Here is a 17,859-nt window from a genome sequence, read left to right as displayed (position 1 = left end):
GAAGATGAAGATGAAGATGAAGGAGAGTATGACGATGAATTTGATAAAGTTGATGAAGCGGATGTTCGACGCGGTCATCAAATTTTCTTGGGGAGCAGTCTCAGACAGCGAAATCGTGGAGTCACTGATGTCGCGCTCGAGGAGTCTTTGTGGGATGACCTTGCTGAAGAGAATGAGTTACCAGACCATAGAAGGGGCTATCAATGCGCTGAACCGGCTTTGTTCTCAGAACATCGCTATGCTAATTCTTGGGATAATGACAACGAAGATGAGGAGGATGGTGGGCGTGTTTTTGTGATGGACCGTGACGGAGAGCATCTGGCCCCATGCGGTGACGATGAGGAATATGGATGTCGTGATATTTACGAGGGAGCCGCAGCATATGATCTCGAGGATGACGAGTAGTCCGGGTTTTCGAGGGGAGGTTTGAGGGTTGATCAGGCTGTCCTACTTTGAGAGTTGGATTAGCTATGCTTAGGTTGTTAGCAGCGCTTTGCTTGTACTTTATCTTTTCTGAATTGTTCCCTGTATGCGCTCACATTTTCCTTTCTCATGTTCCCTGCATTTGGCAATGGTTTTGAACGATATGTATCTACCCTTGCGAGCGCAGTGATGCAGCATTATCTGTTTCATTGTAAAACTAATAATAATAGCTGATAAGAGGATTTTGTGACGGCAACAGGACGTTATATAGTCGTGACCACTATCCTGATCAGAAAGAGGGTATCAAAAAAAACAGACGCTCAAACTAAGAAACAGATGAAGGAGTTAAAACACCCCTGGACCATTAACATGGACCCGAATAAGCAAATTGCCACTTTACTCCTGTGGTTGATAAACAATAAAACGAAATTGTCTGTGGATTAAATCAATCTACAGCGTACACAATTTCTTCATGCATCGAATCGCGTCGTCGCGATATCCACCGCTGTATATAGCATAGTGATTAAGGAAATGGTACCTGAAGTATCATTAGCATGGATCAAGTATAAATTGATACAGGAACTTACAGTTCATAAAGATCCATGCGATCATCGTACTCTTTCTTTGGCTCCATCTTCGGTACGAGATGGTGATATTCAATGGTTTGGTTTTTGTTGAAAATGTAGCAATGGCGTTGTTAGCACGGGCTTTGGTGTTCTATGAAGTTGTGAATACATGGGTAACCTCGCAGACCAGTCGAGCGTGTACTACAGGTAATCTTAGTTATTACCTTGCAGCCCTACAGGTTTAGAAATCTCGCCACCAGTCAAGCGCTCAAGTCAACACAAACTCATGTGGGAGGGTTAGCAAGGTCATCGACAAGTCCACCCCCATCTGTCTTTTTAACTATTACTCATTCGGCCGAGATTTTGATAGCCCAGCCTATAGCCTAATTATCTTCCCCAAAATCATACAAAGCCTTGTATAATTTTCGGAGTGGACGAAGCATGCCTCTCCTTCAAAACGTGGGTTCTGCTACCTCCTTTCTGGTTTTGCTAGCCTTCGTATACATTCTTACGCAGACATCACTCATTCATCGTTTACTTCCATTTACACAAATAGCAAAGATGGCTGCTCAGCAAGGCGAAACAAAACAGATAATTGTTGTCATTGGTAAAGATCATGATTTATGCTTGGTGAATCTAGGTTAATCACGATATGTAGGCGGCAGTATTGTTGGCACGTCAACTGCTTACTATCTGTCGCACCATCCGCTCTACGACTCCAAAGTACACTCAGTTACCGTTCTCGAGGCCAACAATATTGCGGAAGGCTCTAGTGGAAAGGGAGGAGGGTTCATCGCAGACTAGGCTACTCCAAAATGCCTTGCACCTCTTAGCTTCAGGCTTCACAATGACCTTGCAAAAGAACATGGTGGAGATAAGATTTGGGGGCACAGAAATGTGTTTGCAGCTGATGTCAAACTCCTTAGACAAATTCTCAAAGCGACCGACTCTCCCGAGCTGAAGGGCAATGGTGATGCACCTTCATCTCTGGATTGGCTTCTGCCTGGAAGTACACAGCAGTATGGTGAGATAGGCGTTCCAGGAAATTCTGGCCAGGTGAACCCTTACATGTTCACCAAGACACTCGCCAAACTCGCTGAGTCGAAAGGCGTTATGTTCAAACTCAAAGCATCTGCAACCAAGATCAATTTAGATGAGATAGGAAGGTTGTCAAATCTGTCGAGTTCGAGGATGATGAAGGCACCCATACGATTGATGCAACTGACATACTCGTTGCTGCGGGACCATGAACTCCCAATATACTTCCTTCTGTGTCCTTGTTGACTCCTCGAGGACATAGTGTTATTGTTAAGCCAACAAGGCCGCTGTCACCATACATACTTTTCCGCAATATCCAACCAGCTCCAGCCAGCCCATTCGACGAGTTACTCTCACCAGATATCTACCCTCGGCCTGCTGACCACCTCTATGAATTTGACACCGTCTACGCCATCGGACTCGATGACTGCGAAACTAGCCTACCCTCTGATACTGGAGATATCGAGCTGGTTGACCAGAAATGCGCCGACATTTTGAAAGCAATCGGAAGCGTTTCACAAGAAATCCATGATGGGGCACTTGTTAAGAAGCAAGCTTGCTATAAGCCTCAGATACGGCAGCATGAAGAAGATGAGGAGGTCGGTCCTATGGTCGGACCTGTCGGGATTCATGGCCTATGGCTCGCAACTGGCCATGATGAGTGGGGTATTCAGAATGGACCCGGAACGGGCCTGGTCATGAGTGAGATGATCCTCGAAGGCAAAGCCCACAGCGCAGATTGCAGCAGCTTGGATCCGAAACATTTTCTTAACACCAGCACAAAATTGTAGTTCATGGTCCATTAGAAACGCCAGGAGAGCGTCTACATAGCAATTTGAGAGCTGCAGTATATGGTCTAAATACATATACGTTTCATCCATTATAGTGTGTTCGTCGGGTTTGATAGACGTGAAAACTTTTGCATGCGACTATATCCCAAGCCACTTAGCAAATTCAGCTTTTGATAGCAAGCAAGTGCACATATGCTCAACTTTGACAACAGAAAGCTGACGCCCAGTTGTAACCAATTGTAATGAAGTCCATGTCAATATTAGGCTCTGTCAGAGCCGAGTCACACAAGTTGGGGCTCGTGGCTGCAATGATCTCTCTATGAAACAAACATCGCCTTCAGGTGTACTTCCTAGCTCTCTTGCCTGCTTTCACCTTGTTGATCAGTAACAAAACTGAAAATGCGTCGTTACTCTAGACGTCTCCTGGTATCTGAATCCACCCCCTTTATACAATTCCCAATTTGAGAAATTTCATCCTCAGGAAAATAACTTCATCGAGCTTCGAGACTCTCCGGTATACATCCAAGAAAGCCTAAATTGGTGATGAGGTTGCGATGTTTTAAATTTTCAAAACGAAGCACTTGTTGGTTAACATCCATGGCACGGGTCAGAAGGACTTTCCTACCCTTATCCAGGAGAGCGGCAAAATTATTAAATCTTTGTGTTTCCATGGGTTATCGGCATTAAGCGCGATTTGGAGGGTTTTCTGCTTGTTTTATGACGAATATCATCGTTTGGTGCCCAATGGAGAGCCAAATCCACGAATTTGAGACCATCAAGCTTGATAGGCCTAGAGACACGCTTCTACTTCTGTGGGGAATTATGGTCTTCTTATAGACCTTCAGTTAAATTCTCAAGGTTCAATAATTGGGACATATTTTCATGTAGCAACTCACATGAGAAACAAGAGATCGGGGGGTGAGAACTTGATAGTGAGAATAATAATTAACAATTATAATTCAATTAATTAATAACTGGAAACTAAATCCCAACTAATCATTATTAATATTTATCTTTGTTGTATAATAATATAGACTAATAATGTAGACTACCTGAAGATGCCCGTCATCTATCTTAAAACATCCTTATAAACTCCACTCTCTCATAATGGCCTGATATAATTTCATTTGAGAGGCAAAAAAGATCGGCGAATGATGGCCCGTGCACGGACGTATTACTTCCGCACTAGCGTGTTTTCGACACCGCCTAATCATCATCTCACGACACCGCCTACATAGAACTGGCATTACTCTTTGTGGCCACTCGAATTTCTATGAGCATCATAATCGACGCGACATACTCGTCCACAGAAGAGCCATTCCGAATGTTTGGGGTTGCATACTTATCAGACGCCTCGAGCTTCGAATCCTCGACTTAACTGCATTCCCAATTGACTCGCGGAAGGTGCGCAGTACCGTCGCATCGCACCATCCTGGTCTTGGCCGTTGGGAAAGCCTCGAACCAACAACTTAGCCAAGCACAACCCATTTGAAATACTTCGAATCCTCTTAGTATATCCGATATAACTGTTTTGCCTGGTTTCACCTGCCTCCAAAATGGGTAGGAAACCCAACCAGCTTATCCTTGAATTTTTCGAACGCGGCCAAAAACTCGAGGACTCGAGCAATCGATACCAGCACACTTGCCGAGCATGCGGCGAAAAGTTCCCCAAGGGACGAATCGACAGCCTCACTACGCATCTTGTTAAAAAATGCCCTGCTATTTCTCTCCGGGATAGGCAGAAGGCTCTGCTCCAGCTCAACGATCTTCCCGATATTACCGATGCTCGCAATCAGGCCAACCCGTCCTCTGTCGAGTTACCCGTCGGCAATCGCAACTGGACAGCCCTCGAAACACTCGCAGAGGTATCAAGACAGATTGATCTGAGCGAAAAACAAGATGATCGAACCCAACATAATCACAGTGCCGACCCGCGGCCTGAGGAGACACCAAGGATTGATCGATTTGAGCTACAAGAACAATGGACTCCAGACAACCCTCCACTTAGCTATGAAGCCCGTGTCCAACGCGATAAGAAACGTAGGAACTGGCCTCTAATACCTCCAATAGTTATGCTAATAATTCAGTCTTGAGCCAGAAACTTACCCCTCGTCGAGATAGCGAATCTACACTCCCTCCCGTCAACTTTGCCCAAGAAAATGCCCCGTCGACGTCCCCACCCCCGCCACTGAACATGGCGGCCGCAACTAGCATGGCTGTTGCAGCCTCGGCCAGATTCACATCGTCTATGGTCGACCCACAGCTGTTCGGCGAAGGCCTTCCACAGGAGATCTCAGAAAGTCTTGCGTCGGACATAAACAGCCTGAAAGACAGCACTATAAGCGACCAATATTTCGTCCATCGTCCAGCAGATCAGCCAACTTGGCCGATGCTGGATGGATCCGGCGGAAACATGTACCCAGACCCAGAAGGGTTCGAAAGCCACGTAGAGGAGCCTAGAGCCCAGCAGCAGCAGAATTTCCCTCGGGCCATCGCCATTAACACGGGCATGACAACGGAATTCAGTGCTGAGTATGGAAATGGCCAAAGAGCTAATAAGCCAAAGGTCCGGGGCAGATTCACTCCAAACCGCAGGAAGGAGGTACAGGAAGTCCGTAAAAGAGGGGCCTGCATTCGCTGCAGAATGTTGAAGAAGCCTTGCTCCGGAGAGACCCCGTGCAATACATGCCGAAATGTTGAAAGTGCGCGCTTATGGAAGCAGCCATGTATGAGAACCCGCCTTGCCGACGAATTGGACATGTATTCTGCTGGTCTACATGCTGTTCTCGCGTACCATGAGGTCAACGCCGTGAAAAGCCGCGTCAACTTCACAGCATCTGTAAATCAGATCGAGGCCTCTCATTATCCGGAAACAAACATATACGCGGGATTCAACGCTCTAGAGGGACAAGATTTGCCGTCAGAGAAGAATATCGACCCGATCCTAGGCCTGAATATAGATTTCACCAGCGAGAGTCTTCGGATCCTCGATAATGACAATGATGATCTGCCAATGAAAATTGAAGGGTATGCGCAGCGGATGTCCCCAATATTCTTCGAAAAAGAGCCTTCACATTTCATGAACGTCACGCTCAGTGTCGCCATGGAACTCTCCATCCAAAAGCAGGATAGCCTTTTGAGTCGCGCCCTCGAGCTCTGGGCCACGGTGCACATCCTTGTCGACCACGAGTTGAAATGGAGCTTATCGGAACGCAGAACCATGGGCGATGAAACTTCAGAAAGCCATCCCATCGATCCGCAAGGAACTACTTACCAGCTGCTCTGCATGCAGCTCAGCGCGGCAGTGGAGAAGAAAGCTGCACAGACCAGCAAACTTGTTTTGAACGACCTCGAACGACGTCTGCTCCAGCGCTCTTCTACCTCATCCTTCGAGACATTCCTTGTCGCGATCATCCTCTTGAATTGCGTCGAGAAGTCGACATGGCTCTTCAAGTCCTGGGAACAAGACTACCTGAAGGCTCGCTGGCCGCTCGACAAGACACCGATCTGGTATGGGAGCCAGGGCGATCGCATCACGGATATGCTACAGATGTTGCTGCGGATGCGGAATATTCCACCAAAGACCTATGCGAGGATGCCGGACGGGATACTGGCCACGGAATTGGATTCGACGGTACAAAACTACTTTGAGAAACTTAATCTGAGCCGTAAGTCCTACATTTCACTACTCACTAAACCTGTGTTTTCGATTGTTATGATATGAATGCTGACTATTTGTTAGATGCGGAGGTTCTCGATAAACAAAATAATGCAACATTCGACCCTGCGGATTCAAGGTGCTACGAGTTGCGGTTCTGCTCTAAGCTTCTACTGCCCATGGGCTAGTGGCATACTTGCATGGAGATACAAAGTATTTGCCATCAGCAACGAAATTATGACCACATACCCAGTTTATGCCTCAAGTTTGGGCCGATAGCGCGTGAGTCGGTGCTGTAATCAGCAAGTTCTTAGACGCCATTACGAATATTGGGCCAATTGTAAATAGAAAGGCCTCAAATCCCGGAGCTGGAGGATTATTGTCACGGTGGAGTTTGGGGTGGAGTGATTTGGGTGGGTTTGCTGTGCTTGAGCGTTGTTTTGAGGTTGGGTTTGGGGGAGGTCTGCAGTCCATTCAATTTTTTACAGCCTGGTATTATTGCACTTGCTCCATTTGCTAGCTTGGACCTATCTACATATCAATGATGTGTATAAATACTTCAAGCTGATATTGGAGTTTTAAGACATCTGCAACGTTATATGTAGCATAGATCAAGTCAAGAATGATAGATTTACTGCAGTGATCCAACCCTTGCAGACAAACATGATCACGTTGAAAGCAAAAGCATAGGTCATAATATATATTCGTTCATTGCCTCAAAAATAGGTCTCCATCAGACCTTGCTGCCTGAGTCGTCGGGTTCATAAAGATGTCCAAACTGCGCCAGGCCCCCTCCCCCCAAATGTAGGTACGAGGTACCTCCAAAGCCGACACAGTAACGCCTAGTAGAAGCCATCAATGGCTAATGTATTCCCGTATGTCCATGCATTCGTAGCCGTCATCCAAAAGCAACCAGAAGTCACGCCTGTCCCTCGCCGTACGCCAAACCGGAAGCATTAAGGCCTATCTCCACTTGATGCTGGGGAAGATCTTGCGGTTAGTGATGTTCACCGGAAACTCGTACATTCCCCCTTCGGTACCGACATATCTGTCCTGGTTAGCTACGAATCGACAGAACGCATCTCGAGAGACAACTTACAATGTGCGGCTATCTCGGCTCCACGTGCAGCCGGTAGTTTGATTCTCTTCCGGTGGATCACGCTGTCCCGAGTACCTTGCTTGTACGGGAGAACTAGTCCAAGGTTCATTCTGGCGTCGACGCATCGAGGCTAGTTCATCGGCCTGCCTGATGGTTTCTCTACGGACTTCGTCATCGACCCCAAGCTGTAAACGGGCAGATGGGTCTTGCGAGTCCATGGCCATGCTATATATTGCATCTACTTCAGCCGAGCTTGGTGATGAATGGATGCTCAGTGACGATGGCAAGTGGAGGGATATTCGGGGCATGGCGTCGCCATCAATGGGCTGGTTATCCGGAACTCTGGTGGGGTCTCTTGATTCAGGATCTAGTCCCGCGCGAGCGGCGGTCATAACACCGCGTCTTCGTGGTGGCAACCCTCTCTGCTCTCGGTCTTGATTCCGCTCCAGGACCAACGCGCGCAGTGAATCAGTATTTCTGCTGCTAAGTAGGTCCCTGAGGGGCCCCGGAAGATTGGTATTGGGCGACCTGCGTTCGCCAGTTCGAGTTCTTGCGCGAAGTTCATCCGCGACACTGTTCCATGGGTTATTCGAGGCGGTTGGGTTTGTTTCTCTTTCCCGTCGCCTCCTTTCGATTTGCAGAGCCTCCAAGACCGCTGTTTCGTCGCGAGTGAGCTGATGAGTGCCGTGGTTGATCAATTGGGGAGCCGCACGTCGCTGACCACTGTCTAGGAAGGAGTCGAAGAAATCTGTAGACTCATCACCTCTAGCATCAAGATCAGCCTGAAGGCGTGGGTCGATAACATCGTCACCAGTACTTTCTGTAAGGGTGACAAGTTCAAATCCCTCAACACTTTCGCCTACATCCATAACCTGACGAGTATTTAAACTTCTGACGTCTGCCACGATTACTCGCCCCCCATCTTCAGTGACTGCGAGGAGGTCATATGGGCTTGAAGGGCTAAATTGAAGCGACCTCACTGCACCGTGTTTTGTGTTTGGGCGCGTTGTTGGAAAAGTCACGATTGGACGTGGTTTTTCCGGTCGAATAAGATGGGCAGTCTCATAGACAGCAATCATTCCATGTTGTGTCCCAACCGCCAGATACCTGTCAGAAAAGTCGCCAGCAAAGCTCCCTCGCATATCCCCTTCATCACTAATGCGCTGTCCTGGGAGTTGCACAGCATGGCATTTGGTCCATGAGTATTCCTCTTCGTTCTTTCTAGAGCCGCTTTCAAGAGTCCTTTTATACACGTGCATGTAAGGGTCATCGCCCACCACGATAAGAACGGAGCCGTCGGGCGAGATTCGGCCCAGGTTAACTGGATCAACCTGCTCTACACTGTCTATTACTTCCAAACTTTCCAGGTCGACGATATAAGCGGAAAGATCGTTACTTGCGACAACAGCAACGGGCTTTGAGTATGCACCTTCTGTGACCTCGGATCCGGGAAACCATAATGTTATGCAGTTTAGGATCTCATCGCCGATAATTCTCATTTGAGATCGATTCCGATTTGCATCAGCGCTGGTCCCGGGCCTAGAATCGCGATTTTGCAAGCTTAGATGCAACCGTCTGAACGGATCAAGGTCCAGAGGTAACCGGACGTCAGCCTCGCTGGGAGGACCAACACCACCTTCATTCGAATCCAGGTGGAGCGCTGCAAATCTCCCCTTCTCACCTCCGCAGCATATCCATCCGTTTGAGGACACGAGGCACTTTGGTTTAAATGATAATGTATCCACAATGCGCCGGGTTCGTTTCGAGGTGTCGATTTCATAAATATCTCGGACGCCTAGATAATGGACCTTTCCCAAGCTGGGCGAGTGGACAAACGATCGAAGCTGCCAATGGCCTGCGAGCATAAACGCACGGTACTGCTTTCTCGGACAGGGCAATATCAAGTTGTCGGTGGCATGGTATCTTTCGCAGTCAGTCAGAAGAGGTCATGGTTATTAGCGGGGTCAGAGCCCAGTATGAACTCACAAGGAGTCATATTTCACAGCCATAGCTGCCATTCGTCCAACAGTATGGCCGTTGTTGTCATGAATCAAATCATAGCACAACGTGCATGTGAGAGAGAGATTGCGGAGCTCAGAGGGCAGAAGCGCGCTCACATGAAGCCATTTAGGCTCCTCTCTTTGTTCTGCTGAAGCTGATCGATTCAATGAAGCCGTATGTGAGATCTGAGTTCGTTGATCGGGTTACGTTGAGAGAGATGTTGGAGTCTGGAGCTTCAAATGGCGCATTACAACGAGATAAGGGTACTTCTAAGATGCTCTAGTCATGAAATGGATCATGATCATTGGAGTCGGATATGCAGGTCGTGCTACTACGGTCCTACTACGTCAACCGTCAACCCACTACCCGCAAAGTCCGGAGAACTAACCCCATCACGTGCGTCAAATTCCGCTAACTCGTTAAATTACTAAATTACCGCGCCCCCTCGGGTTAAGGCATGCAGCGGGCCCAGTACCGGACTAGCGCGTTCTCTCGTCTTCTAAAATTCTCGAGACGTTCTGAACTTTTTCCTCCCATCATCCCCTTCAATCTTCAACAACCATCTCCAATTCACCCTTCTACCTTACGACCATTTCATCCTCATTTTGTAATAATATATTCGGAGTTCATTGATAATACCATTAACGTCAACGATGTTGGCTTCTAAATTTTCCAGAGCTGTAAGTAACTGGATCGATCTGGGCCGAATCTTTTTTACTGACTCCGTCTTTTCCAGCTTCCCCGGGCAACCACCTCCTTCACACGCACAGCCAACCGCGCACCATTACTATCTAAATTCGCTCGCTATGAGTCTACCGCTGCCGGTGCCGAGGAGAAGGTCAAGGGACAGGTGATCGGTATTGATCTGGGTAAGAATGCTCCGATACTATGCGATATCGGCACGTACTAACATTTACCCAAAGGAACTACAAACTCTGCCGTTGCCGTGATGGAGGGCAAGGTCCCAAGGATTATCGAGAACTCTGAAGGTAAGCATTGATGATAATATGCTATTTTATCCATTAGGTCCAATGTTAACATTATTCAATAGGTGCCCGCACAACTCCCTCCGTCGTAGCATTTGCACAAGACGGTGAGCGTTTGGTCGGTGTGTCCGCAAAGCGTCAGGCTGTTGTCAACCCCGAGAACACCCTGTTCGCCACCAAGCGATTGATCGGAAGGAAGTTCACCGATGTTGAGGTGCAGCGCGATATTAAGGAGGTCCCATACAAGATCGTCCAACACACAAACGGTGATGCCTGGGTCTCGGCTCGCGGTGAGAAGTACTCGCCATCGCAAGTTGGTGGATTCGTCCTCCAGAAGATGAAGGAGACCGCCGAGGCCTTCCTCAACAAGCCAATCAAGAACGCCGTTGTCACTGTCCCAGCTTACTTCAACGACTCCCAGCGCCAAGCCACCAAGGATGCCGGTCAAATTGCTGGCCTGAACGTTCTCCGTGTCGTCAACGAGCCTACTGCCGCTGCTCTTGCATACGGTCTTGAGAAGGAGGAGGACAGAATCATCGCTGTCTACGATCTTGGAGGAGGAACCTTCGATATCTCCGTTCTCGAGATCCAGAAGGGCGTTTTCGAGGTTAAGTCCACCAACGGTGACACTCACTTGGGTGGCGAGGATTTCGATATCACCCTTGTTCGCCACCTTGTCCAGGACTTCAAGAAGACTTCTGGCATCGATCTGCAGGGTGACCGCATGGCCATCCAGAGAATCCGTGAGGCCGCCGAGAAGGCCAAGATTGAGCTGTCTTCTTCCATGCAGACCGATATCAACCTTCCTTTCATCACTGCCGATTCTTCCGGACCAAAGCACATCAACATGAAGATGACCAGGACCCAGCTTGAGGGCCTCGTTGACCCTCTTATCAACCGCACCATTGAGCCAGTCCGCAAGGCACTCAAGGATGCCAACTTCCAGGCTAAGGACATCCAGGAGGTTATCCTCGTTGGTGGTATGACCCGTATGCCCAAGGTTGCCGAGTCCGTCAAGAGCATCTTCGGCCGTGACCCAGCTAAGTCTGTCAACCCCGATGAGGCTGTTGCCATCGGAGCTGCTATCCAGGGTGCTGTCCTGGCCGGTGAGGTCATGGATGTGCTCCTCCTTGATGTCACCCCTCTCTCTCTTGGTATCGAGACCCTCGGAGGTGTCTTCACCCGTCTCATCAACCGCAACACCACCATCCCCACCAAGAAGTCCCAGATCTTCTCCACCGCCGCTGATTTCCAGACTGCTGTCGAGATCAAGGTCTACCAGGGAGAGCGTGAGCTTGTCCGCGACAACAAGCTGCTCGGAAACTTCCAGCTTGTTGGTATCCCACCAGCACACCGTGGTGTTCCTCAAATTGAGGTCACTTTCGACATTGATGCCGATTCTATTGTCCACGTCCACGCCACCGACAAGGCTACCAACAAGGACCAGTCTATCACCCTGGCTTCCGGATCTGGTCTCTCCGATGAGGAGATCCAGAACATGGTCAACGACTCTGAGAAGTACGCTGAGGCTGATAAGGAGCGCAAGGCTGCCATTGAGGCCGCCAACCGCTCGGACAGCGTCCTGAACGATACCGAGAAGGCACTCAACGAGTTTGCCGACAGACTCGACAAGACCGAGGCTGATCAGATCCGCGAGAAGATTGCAGCCCTTCGCGAGTTCGTCGCCAAGAGCCAGTCTGGTGAGGGTACCGCCACCGCTGCTGAGCTCAAGGAGAAGTCCGACGAGCTCCAGATGGCCAGCTTGAACCTGTTCGATAAGATGCACAAGGCCCGTTCTGAGTCTGGCCAGGCCGGTGAGGCCAAGCCAGAGGAGCCAAAGGAGGGTGAGAAGAAGGAGTAAGGGATGTCACTACCAGGATCGAAAACTACCATTTTTTTTTATGTCACAGAAGCTTTGATGTTGCATAGATGCGGCTCATCAGGTTGTTGTACCATTTGTACTCGTAAATCGCGGTTTAAGCGGTATTCTTTGTTGTATTAGTTCTCCCAATTGGGCACAGGTTTATCAAGCTCGGGACGGAGGCGTTGTATTATACAGACAGAGCATACGGGGGCATTTCGAGATATGGAGCACGGCTCTTAGTGTAAAAACAGATTAAAAACGAATAATATGATGAAATCCCCTCTCATTGTATACATATCTTTTTACGATATTGTGATTGTATCATGGGTTTGAAGTGTGACTCCTGTGGGCTATTTTTGTACAGTAGAGGCTTGAGTATATTTAGAATCTGATGGTATGTGTTAGTGCCTTGGATTACGATTGCAATCAGTAGATCACGTGACCACATACCACATCGCGAAATGTTCTGCCGCTAACGAGCCCCACGAACATTTCTATATCCGAAATTCGACCCCATCGAGGCCACCAACCGTTTGCGCCTTGAAACCCTTCAGACAACTGAGACTATTTCTGCCCAAACATCGCAGAATCCAGCCTCAACATGGCCTCCAAAGTAGCAAAGTAAGTATATATGTTCGCGTTTGGATGCGGTGAACCCTACTAACCCCACTCAAGCCGCCCCGACTGGGCTGACGATGAAGAGCTTGATGATAACGCCCTCGAGCTGCCACCGCAACAAATCACGACCAACAAGGATGGAACGAAGACTATCACCACATACCGTATCAACGATGAAGGCAAGAAGGTCAAGACGACGCGCCGGATCCGCACAACCGTTGTGAAGGAGGTCGTCAACCCTCGTGTGGCGGAACGCAAGGGATGGAGCAAATTTGGACTGTCGGCAAAGGATAAGGCAGGACCAGCTGTGGACACAACGACCGTCGGCGAGAACATCATTTTCAAGCCCAGCGTCAACTGGCGCAAGGACGCGAAAGAGGAGAAGGTCGAGGTCGGAAGCATGAAGGATAAGCTGAAGGACAAGAAAGTCAAGTGCAGAATCTGTACTGGAGAGCATTTCACAGCCAAGTGTCCCTACAAGGACACCATGGCACCAGTTGGCGAGGAGGGCACAGCTGATGTTGCTGCCGGCGCTGGCGATGTGGCCGAGGGCCCAGGAGGCTTAGGGACAGGAAAGAGCTCATATGTCCCCCCACATATGAGGAATGGCGCGGGCGGTGCGGCGGCTGGTGGCGAGCGCATGGGTGGCGGAAAGTACGCAGAGAGGGACGACCTGGCCACTCTCCGTGTTACCAACGTAAGCATATCCTACTCGACGGGTTGTTTTGGCCTCTATTAACGTTTTGTCTTAGGTTTCCGAGCTGGCAGAGGAGGACGAGTTACGCGCTATGTTCCAGAGATTTGGCCACGTCACAAGGGTTTTCCTCGCGAAGGACAGGGAGACGGGCATGGCGAAGGGATTTGCTTTCATTTCTTTCACAAACCGCGACGATGCTGCGAAGGCATGTTCGGCGATGGATGGTTTCGGTTTCAAGCATCTCATTCTCAGGGTCGAGTTTGCCAAGAAGGCTACTTAAAGGGTCTTAATTTGCATTTACTTGACGTGTGTTTCGATAGAGATAAAGACTACGGCATTATGAATGAAGAGCTCTTCCAACGATTAATTATATGAAGTGTCCATCTAATCCTACAATCCCTTGGTGATCTGAAATGCAAAAGATGCCCCGCCATGTACGCCGTTGTAAATCTTGAATCGCCACCTCAACCCCCACCCATAACCCACCGTAACTCTTTTTTTTCTATTTAGGCACCTGTAGTGGTATATCGTATTGGTATACATGTCTGTTCGTTCTATCCCCGCTTTGCACTCTGGATAGCTTCATGCGGCCGCGTCCAAAGAACGCCGCGCCATGTCCGCAGATCCTGAATATGGGTCCTGTAACCCCTGAACGCCTTCCATTATCTGGGGTCCATTTGAATATCGCATTTGTCGGAGAATAGGGTAGGCTTATTCGCGATCAACGACGGAGATTCTCGGTGTTGCGGCTCGTAATGCCGCCTTTTCTTCTTCTGACGGCTTAAAGCCGAGCTTTTCTTCTGCAGCATCCGAAGCGTATAGCCCGATTGCCCCCCATGATAGCAAGCCCATGCCGATGAGGCCTTGTGCTTTCGGCGTCAGGGCGCGAAACCAACTATAATGCAGATGTTAGAACCAGAAGCACACTTGGGGGTATGAGGCGCCGGAACGAACCTAATTGGGGACGGCATTCTTGAGAGTGAAAGGCCAAAAGCCAGGGACTCAAAGCAGACGCTATGTGGAATATAGCCTGGGTTTCTAGAATTGCAATTCGGCGCTAATGGCGGGGTGCTGCCACTGAAGTCGTTGCATCTACTGTGTCAGACCACTGCCCGTGTAAATTATCTTCGTTTACGTGAACGGCCCATGCCCCTGCACTACGGCACGTACCTTACGTCAACGTCCTCAAACCAAATGACGCCGGTATTTACTAACCACGGAATTTGCAAACTAACCAGCTACCGCCATTATTTAGAAGAATGGCGCGTGGGTTTAGCATATTAGGAGTATATGGAGTTATTCTGCTGTCTTTCCACTTCTTGACTTGTGCCTGACTTTCTTTAAATCTATCAACCTTCAATCATCATGATGGAGTCCCTCAACGGTATCATGGATTCCTTGACTGCCAACGGCGACAAGAACCCAGTCGGCTTACAATACTTGCCTGCCGAGCTGATAGAAGCCATATTCCAAGACCTTGGAGTCGATTCCTGCAAATCGTTCCGTTTAACGTCCAAACGATGTGCAATTCTTGGCCAACCATACATACTAAGCCCGCGGCTGAAACTGTTTCCCCATAGGGACGACTTCACCAAGCTCATGGAAATATCTCAGCATCCCTACTTCTCGTCTCAGATCCATCGAGTAGAAATCTACATGGCGAAGGCTGATGACTTTCACTTTCGAAATAACCTGTGTCTCCAGCAATGCGCTAAAGAAAGGACAGGAAGCGCCGAGACGATGGAGAAGTCGATGGCCAAGTATCAAAAGCAGAAAGGACTGGAGGAGGCATTCGCAGACGACTTCTGCAACCCGGAAATTTTGGAGCTAGCTTTCCCCAATATGAAAAATCTGGAGGCTATCGACATCAAAATGGAAGAATGCCTATACAACGACCTCGTCTTGTGGGATGCTTGGAAAATGGGCTTATCAAAAGCAGAGCCGGGCGACGCCGAAATCGTCCACTTCATGGCGATCCTTCGCGCTGCGTCAGCGTTAAATCTGCGAGTTCTAACGAATGACCTCTTACCTTTTGGCATCTGGGATATGGACTGCTACCGCCCTGGCCTGGAAGCGGCGTTCCACGGTCTGACGACCCTGAAACTGGTTATGGGATGCAAGAACCTCAGGGATCATCATGCCACCGACAGCCGCGACTCTTGGGCAAACAAGTTGAACAAAGCCTTGAAAGGAGCCACAAATCTTCGGGAACTACACGTAGGCTTCAAATTGTCGTTCTCGGCAGTTTTGGACTGCCCTCCCCTCCTAGATGGGCTGATGCTACCACACCTACACACTCTCATACTGGAAAAGATAGCATGGCACCCGGAAGAGCTAAGTTCATTCCTCAAATCTCATGCGGCCACACTCAGACGTCTTCGAGTCTGGGCATTCGTGAGCAAAAAGGACTTGAAGGGGAACACTGTCGACCAGCCCGCCGACCTTGAGCTGCTCATAGACGAGATGAAGGAGCACCTCCAGCTAGAAAAGCTGGATGTCTGCGGTCACCCATCAGTCCTTTGCCAGCCCGCCGAGATTTTCTGGTTCCATGAAACGGGGCTGTACGATGAGAACTGGGAACCCGTCAAACAGCACACAGGTTCACCGAGTGTGATGGCTCAGCGCTTCGAGGAATATGTTGTGCACAGCGGCCCCTCACCTTACGGGAGAGACATCGGTGATTTATTTTCATGACTGGTTAATTACTAATGGGTATCTATCTAACTCCTACGACAACGTTTCTTCGTCTACTCTTCATCCTCCACGGCCTTCAGGAGACTTCTCGACAACCTATCTCCCCAAACCCCTCATTCCAAACAAATAAAGGGGATTCTCAGCAACTCTCATCTCCCGCGCCTCTTCCCCCCAAAACCCCTAATAAGGCTTCTCACTAGCCCTCCTTGAATCCTTCCTCCCCATACAAAAAATAACCACCCACGCCCCCATCGCCACCCCCATCGCCGCCGTCCCCCCCCACGTCATCGCCAAAAACTTGTGTCCCTTATACGCATACAACCCGACATCATTACCATACTGATTCACCACCTCCGTCGCCTTGACAATAATCGCCGTCACGATCGCGCTCGATATCGCCAGCGCCAGGAACGCCACGATCGCCAACAGGAAATTGAGACATGATGTCAAGCGGCCTGTGGAGAAGAAGGAGATCAAGGCGAGGATGATGCAGAGCCCGGAGGCGGCGGCGCCGATGCAGTAGAGGATGAACATGGCGGTCATGGCTATGTTGAAGGCTTTGATGCCGTTCTTGATGTCGTCTGAGTAGCCGAGGTCGGCGAGGTTGATTTTTCCTGCTAGGGGGCCGGAATCAAGTTCTTTCTGGAGTTGGGAGGTTGGGTCGAAGTGGTCTATACGTCGGAATCAGCCACTGTTCGCCGGTGTACTACTTTACGGAAAAGGGGGAAGGGAGATGACATACACATAGCCTTCATAGGCGTACACCCACTAACATTCATCTTCGCCCCCCTATCCGTCGCCCTCGGCGTGTAGGTGCCCATACACATATCCGTCATGTGCAAGTTATACCACTGATGGATCCCCAGCTTCTCCGCGAGCTTATCCGCCACATCACCACGGATCTCGTTGAATTCGTTCATGATATCCCCCTTGGGATCGCCGGCGATGTTGTTGAGCCATGACCCGATTGAGGTTGGTGAGGAGGAGGTGCTGGAGGTTGTGGGAGAGGTGTCGTGGCCGAGGCTGGAGGTGTTGAGCTGGGGGGGGAAAGGTTAGTTATTGTGTTTATTGAGGGATGGCAGGGGGAAAAAGGGGGGGGGGGAAGGAGAGAGGGGGGAAGTACAGTGATAATCTCAAAGTCTTGCATGAAGTTCGGTTTCGAACCCGCAAAAAGACAGAGCATCGACAGCACGAAAGCCGCGAGCGTGCAGATGAGGGGGACGATAACTGAGAAGCGCATCTTGGGTAGTGGCAGGACCTATCGACCTCACTGTGAATACTAATAGATGCGCGCAGAGCAGAGATCGGTTTGGCCGTCGATAGATAGATAAAAGATTACTATCACACCCAGCAGAGTTTGGATAGTTTCTGAATTACGGAGTCATAATACACAAACTAAGAAAGAACGCGTAGATATATATGTG

At 49.4% G+C, this 17,859-nt stretch overlaps 9 protein-coding genes across 9 annotated transcripts in view; 6 read left to right on the top strand and 3 right to left on the bottom strand.

Moving 5' to 3' along the window:
* The window catches only part of VE01_08076 (uncharacterized protein), a gene marked incomplete at both ends in the record, with an annotated part of 1,257 nt that extends 852 nt beyond the window's left edge, over positions 1-405 (top strand). The window contains one exon of the mRNA XM_018277504.1: positions 11-405. Within this exon, the coding sequence (XP_018127385.1) occupies positions 11-405 (395 nt within the window). The remainder of the gene's footprint in view (positions 1-10) is intronic.
* Positions 406-1,550: 1,145 nt separating this feature from the next.
* VE01_08075 (uncharacterized protein) lies at positions 1,551-2,818 on the top strand (the record flags this gene model as incomplete). The annotated part of the gene is made up of 4 exons (XM_018277503.1): positions 1,551-1,596; positions 1,648-1,777; positions 1,916-2,221; positions 2,290-2,818. 4 exons carry the CDS (start codon positions 1,551-1,553, stop codon positions 2,816-2,818), a joined length of 1,011 nt encoding a protein of 336 aa, XP_018127344.1.
* Positions 2,819-4,079: 1,261 nt separating this feature from the next.
* Positions 4,080-7,136, top strand: VE01_08074 (uncharacterized protein). Its single transcript, XM_018277502.2, has 3 exons — positions 4,080-4,858; positions 4,906-6,486; positions 6,561-7,136. Exons 1-3 carry the CDS (start codon positions 4,375-4,377, stop codon positions 6,662-6,664), a joined length of 2,169 nt encoding a protein of 722 aa, XP_018127403.1. The 5' UTR covers positions 4,080-4,374; the 3' UTR covers positions 6,665-7,136.
* A 29-nt stretch (positions 7,137-7,165) lies between these two features.
* Positions 7,166-9,915, bottom strand: VE01_08073 (uncharacterized protein). Its single transcript, XM_018277501.2, has 3 exons — positions 9,562-9,915; positions 7,576-9,498; positions 7,166-7,524 (listed from the first exon to the last, which is right to left on the bottom strand). The coding sequence occupies exons 1-3, from the start codon at positions 9,591-9,593 to the stop codon at positions 7,440-7,442; spliced, it is 2,040 nt and encodes a 679-aa protein (XP_018127388.2). The 5' UTR covers positions 9,594-9,915; the 3' UTR covers positions 7,166-7,439.
* An 84-nt stretch (positions 9,916-9,999) lies between these two features.
* Positions 10,000-12,696, top strand: HSP70_2 (Hsp70 chaperone). The gene is made up of 4 exons (XM_018277500.2): positions 10,000-10,256; positions 10,313-10,445; positions 10,500-10,565; positions 10,628-12,696. The coding sequence occupies exons 1-4, from the start codon at positions 10,230-10,232 to the stop codon at positions 12,421-12,423; spliced, it is 2,022 nt and encodes a 673-aa protein (XP_018127387.1). The 5' UTR covers positions 10,000-10,229; the 3' UTR covers positions 12,424-12,696.
* A 233-nt stretch (positions 12,697-12,929) lies between these two features.
* On the top strand, positions 12,930-14,108 carry TIF35 (translation initiation factor eIF3 subunit g). The gene is made up of 3 exons (XM_018277499.2): positions 12,930-13,047; positions 13,102-13,741; positions 13,797-14,108. The coding sequence occupies exons 1-3, from the start codon at positions 13,028-13,030 to the stop codon at positions 14,019-14,021; spliced, it is 885 nt and encodes a 294-aa protein (XP_018127351.1). The 5' UTR covers positions 12,930-13,027; the 3' UTR covers positions 14,022-14,108.
* Positions 14,006-14,841, bottom strand: VE01_08070 (uncharacterized protein). The gene is made up of 2 exons (XM_018277498.2): positions 14,696-14,841; positions 14,006-14,636 (listed from the first exon to the last, which is right to left on the bottom strand). The coding sequence occupies exons 1-2, from the start codon at positions 14,710-14,712 to the stop codon at positions 14,453-14,455; spliced, it is 201 nt and encodes a 66-aa protein (XP_018127386.1). The 5' UTR covers positions 14,713-14,841; the 3' UTR covers positions 14,006-14,452.
* On the top strand, positions 14,737-17,513 carry VE01_08069 (uncharacterized protein). The gene has a single exon (XM_018277497.2). It carries the CDS (start codon positions 15,107-15,109, stop codon positions 16,433-16,435), a length of 1,329 nt encoding a protein of 442 aa, XP_018127394.1. The 5' UTR covers positions 14,737-15,106; the 3' UTR covers positions 16,436-17,513.
* Positions 16,616-17,675, bottom strand: VE01_08068 (uncharacterized protein; the record flags this gene model as incomplete). Its single annotated transcript, XM_018277496.1, has 3 exons — positions 16,616-17,106; positions 17,178-17,472; positions 17,559-17,675. 3 exons carry the CDS (start codon positions 17,673-17,675, stop codon positions 16,616-16,618), a joined length of 903 nt encoding a protein of 300 aa, XP_018127365.1.
* Positions 17,676-17,859: the final 184 nt, after the last annotated feature.

Source organism: Pseudogymnoascus verrucosus (genome assembly GCF_001662655.1).
Source record: "Pseudogymnoascus verrucosus strain UAMH 10579 unplaced genomic scaffold scaffold_46, whole genome shotgun sequence".
In the NCBI taxonomy this organism is placed as follows: Eukaryota; Fungi; Ascomycota; class Leotiomycetes; order Thelebolales; family Thelebolaceae; genus Pseudogymnoascus; species Pseudogymnoascus verrucosus.
Note: the sequence above shows the minus strand (reverse complement) of the source record. Positions and strands in the feature narration are given on the sequence as shown.